We start from the raw sequence: 5,000 nt of genomic DNA on the forward strand, positions 1-5,000 counted from the left end.
TACGAACACGATTCCTCACAGCCACTGACATCATTCGGTGAAAATAGTTGATGGGCTTGTTCAGAGCAGTATTTTTGTTTAGAATGGGCTAATTGGCTGTCATAGAGATTTATTGTTATACTGTAAAGGTTATTGCAGTGTGTCTGCAAAAAAGCTGGCTGGCGGCCAAGGGAAACCCTCAAAGGTTTTAATTTGTCTGGAGTTTTTGAGGCCGCATTGTTCACTTGAGTCTGAGACAGGATATGATGTTGTGGCACAGCAGCCTACATACTGCACGACAGATAAGGATGGAACCGTATTCAAGTGCACAGAAAAAACACAGATGGACCGAGATTATCAACTCAAACATCAGAGGCGGCCATAAAAGATCTGAATTAGGATTGGAATAAAAACAAAGCAGAGGAGTCTATTAATGTGACATATAGTATGAGTATTTTTTTTTTTAAGTTTTCTTTTGCTTTAAGACAGATAATGTAGGCCATTATCTAACCTACATTACCAACACACTAAAAAGACAGGAAAAGCCAGGACAGGAGGAACTGAGGTGACCCATTTAAGACAGCAACAGAATCATTGGAGTGTGCCTACTGTGTCCTGTCTCCTCTTTTTTATTGTCTATTGTCCTCTCCTCTGTTTTGCTGTTTCTTGCCGTCCAAGGTTGGTGTGAACTATAGGTAATGGCCCTCTCAGACTACAGACTATATGACACAGACAGTTAGAGAAAGTCATAGCACGCTCCTAAAATATAGAAGTCTTGCAGCGTGAATTGAACTATGCCTAGTCATACATGATCGCTAACTATAAGCAATGATATTAGGCAGGTTTGACTTCCAAACTGGCCAGCGGCTCCATCTGTGTTATCTTAGACACTAAGCTGCACGGGGGTGGGGGGGTCTCACCTGATCTGGTTGTGGTCGAGGCGCAGGAGCTGCAGGTGGAGGAAGACGCGCATGCATCGTGGCACGCTCTCCAGCTCGTTGTTGTCCAGCAGCAGTTCCACCAGCGTCCGGTAGGCGCCGCGGAAGGACGGGCCCCTCAGGCCCTCGCTGCGAATGCGATTGTGGGACAGGCGTAGCGACTGCAGCCCCGGGCTGAGGTGCATCAGGACGCGGGAGGGCACGGTGTCGATCTGGTTGTGCTGCAGCGAGAGCTGCCGCAGGGCTGTGGGGAGGTGGGGGGGCACCAGGGAGAACTGGTTGTTGGAGAGGTCCAGGGCTTCCAGTTTACTGCCGAATTACAGGGAGAGGGAGAGAAGGAGAGAGGGGGAGAGAAGGCGGGAGAGGGAGAGGTAAGTAAGAGAGGAGGGGGAGAATGGGAGAGAAACAGAGAGAGAGACAGAGAGACTATTTTAATATTGCAATAAATGTCTGCATAATCATTTCCCATGGTCTATAATGCATGGTCATAAAAATAAGGAAACATTAAATGGATGTTTCACTGCTGAATTGCAGGAAAAATCTCCACCTTATATTGTACCCCTCCACCTTCAGTTCCCTATGAAATGCTCTAGGTAAGGGCTCAGCTTCTAGATTTATTTTCAACAAACATATGCTGCTTAGTCTGTGTGTGTCTGAGTTTCTGCATGGTTATTTTTGAGTAAGTGGAGTTGGTAACAGGCACAGTCCAGAATTACATTTGAAGCAATCTTACATCAACTGGTATTTCTGAAACTGTCTTCCAGTGTTGCTGTCTTCAAAACTCGTGCCTGATGTTAGAGCTCAGCCTGTTTCGATTTATTTATGATGCTCAAGTTGGCCAATGGACGTTGACAAGTTAAGAGGCGGTGTTACATTCATAATTTGGGTTCTAAAATGATCTAACCAACATGCATATTTACATTTAACATCTGAGCTGATGTGTGGGGCTTATCCAAAATCCAATTATGAGTCAGACAAAAAACATTTTTGCTAGAATGAATTTACAAGAGCATCATTGGCTGACTGAATCCAGTCACAAGAGGAGACTTGTTACCACTGACAACTGCATGGGTGGTAATAGAGATGGTGTGGGAAAAGCCATGTTAGGAGAGTACAAAGAAATATAAAGTATGTTAATGTGTTAAATCCAGGCATACAGATTTACTGTATATTTTGTTTGATTTAATTTCTGTTTAATTTTATGGTTTAATTTCTCCCAACCTCCGATTAGGCATATTAGATAAAAAAATATGTCTGTGGTCATCAGGAAAAGTAAGCCTGAAAGTGTCCCAACGTGTCATATGGTACAGGCAGTCAAGTGAGTTAAAAAATGGGCACAGTGGAGTGCAATGGAGCAATCACAAGGTTGTTCCTCTCTCTCTCTCTCTCTGCCAGCGTCTGCATAGTTATTCATTAATGTGAAGGTCATTTCCTAAATAAGGAAAGCCTGATGAAAGCAGGGTTGATTAAGACAAGGGAGTACCCTCTTGCTGTTCCACACTGCAGCTACTCGGAGCAAAACGGTTTCTGCTAATTCCTCTGCCATGTGCAGGAGATGGGGGTTATGTGTGTGTTTGGGTGTGTGTGTGTGTGTGTGTGTGTGTGTGTGTGTGTGTGTGGGGGGGGGGGGTGTTGTTGGGGGGTTAAGAAAGACAAAGAGGGTGGAATGGGGGGGTGGGGGGGGTGGGGGGCAGTGAGGGCAGTGAAGGGGGCCAGAGAAGCAGCTGGTCTGAGTTTACAGTACCGGTCACAGCGGGACAGAGGAGACGTTTCCTCTCACTCCCGCCTCATCAAAGCGCTGCAGGATGCTCAACCAATAATCAGGGAGCAAAGGCCAGGGAGCGCTCACATGGGAAGGATTGCTTGCACACACTCCAGCATGGATCATGTATGGGCTTATTTGGTGTGAGGGCTTCAGGAATAAGGCCGCAGGGTTTAGTGTTAAGTAACGGCAACGATGTTATATGGCTGCTATATTAGTAGCAAACAGACATAACTTAAACTAGATGGATGGTCAAGGTCATGGATAAGTTCATCTGGAGAGAATTGCATTGTCATGATTTTGTCATAAACAGAAGAATTCACTCCACTTAAACGTTGAGTCAGTTGTAGTCTCAGCTCAGTGTGGGTCCAATTAGGACTACAGTTACCAGATTTAGCAATGGATTCCCATAAGGGCTTTAATATGGTTCTGTTCAGCAATGTGGCCATTAAAGCAACTGACTAAAACCAGCAATGTTTTACTGTGCACTGGAAGTGGCATAAGATCACAGGGGGGGCTGGGGCAGTGACAGATTTAGGAAAACCAACTCAGCACACATCCATACGCACACACATACAAACACATACACACATGCATATGCACCACACATACAATTAAAAATATGTACACATACACACATGCATACGCCAACCCACATACATACACATACACACATCCATATGCCCACACATACATACACATACACACATGCACACATTCATACACATATAAACACAGATATACACCCAAACACACATGCGCACATCCATACACATACAGATACATACACATACACACATCCATACACATACAAACACAGATATATACACATACACACATTCATACACATACAAACACAGATACATAAACACACGTATACACACATGCACACCTCCATACACACACAAACAAAGATACACACACACACACACATGCACACATCCATATGACCACACAAACAAACACACATACATTCACATACACACATGCACATATTTGCATTATTTTTTTTATGCATTTTTACTCTGAAGGCCACAAATCAGAAATTAAAATGTGGGGAAACCATAAAAAAGGCAAAAGATTATATCAGTTTCACAGGCTGGAATCACAGCCAGGGTGCCAACAGTGATCTCTGACTGCCCTGAAGGCTACAAGATGCTGGTTATGTGTGTGTTTGTGTGTGTGTGTGTGTGTGGGGGGGGGGGGGGTGTTGTTGGGGGGTTATTTCAACAAGCACAAACTGTATCCACTGGCGAATAACCCATAAAGGTTTCCAGACCTTCATGGAGTAACCATCATAAACAATCAACAACTGATTTTTATATCCTTCAGCGAAAAATGTGTTGTTTTGCTGGTAGATGATGACAAAGCACAAACCCAGAACTCTTTCCCAAACACATGACTATCGAAGAGTTTTGTTCTCCAGGATGGTTGCCACTGTCGTGTCTGTTTGCGGGCGTAGAACTTTGGGTGAGTTCCTGTGGAACATAGCTGGAAGCGGTGGATACTCCTGCACCAGAGGCTACAGAGGCCTGACAAGAGACAGCGATTGGCCGTGTCTTTGCCACCGCACGTCAGCAGGCATGCTCGGTGCCAGGGGTTATTCAACGCTTACGTAACATGGCACCGGGAGACGCAAACGCAGGATGAAGTTGGGAGGTGTGCAGCAAGGAGCAAGGAGGAGCAGCAGCACAACTGGAGAAGAGCAGAGTACTGTGAATCAGCTCCAGACGAGGAGCACGCCCACTAACTCGCCGTAACATCAAGAGAACAAAGACGTGGAGCTGAGAGACATGATCACCATCGGCTGCGCGAACTGATACGGCCAATGAGAGAGGACATGAGTGAAGGGAGGTCAGAGGGGGCATTTGTCCCTCATCTCAGCACTCTGTTATAAGGCTTCATAACACAAAAAACAAAACAACAAATTAAATAATAACAATTCAAGAAAAAAAGAAGGGAAGTGAGGGAATGTTCATGTGTTGAATTGTAAACTGGATGAGCAGTAGCAAGCATGCAGGTTACTGTATCGGAAAAACTCTTTTGTGGCAAGCGATCAATTGGGCTGACTTTATATTGTGGTGTGTCCCTATAGTTACCACACTCTTAAGTCCGGTTTATGGTTAGTAATGTGTAATATAATTCAATTACCTGAGAAACACTTATTATATACTAAACTGTGATTAAGGACACTTAATATAGAGTTGGATGAATATATTTCTAAAACAGTAAGAGGTAAGGGTAAGGGGGGCAACAGTGGTTCAGGAGGTAGAGAAGTCCTTTAGTAATCAGAAGGTTGCTGGGTCGATTCCCACTGTCAA

The 5,000-nt window shown here is 44.5% G+C and overlaps 1 protein-coding gene across 1 annotated transcript in view; it reads right to left on the reverse strand.

The window, feature by feature from the left end:
• The window catches only part of LOC308377175 (extracellular matrix protein 2), a gene marked incomplete at both ends in the record, with an annotated part of 18,970 nt that overhangs the window by 245 nt on the left and 13,725 nt on the right, over nucleotides 1-5,000 (reverse strand). The window contains one exon of the mRNA XM_080853759.1: nucleotides 900-1,226. Coding sequence (XP_080709885.1) covers nucleotides 900-1,226 — 327 coding nt within the window. The remainder of the gene's footprint in view (nucleotides 1-899; nucleotides 1,227-5,000) is intronic.

This window comes from Sprattus sprattus, assembly GCF_963457725.1.
Source record: "Sprattus sprattus genome assembly, chromosome: 16".
NCBI lineage: Eukaryota > Metazoa > Chordata > Actinopteri > Clupeiformes > Clupeidae > Sprattus > Sprattus sprattus.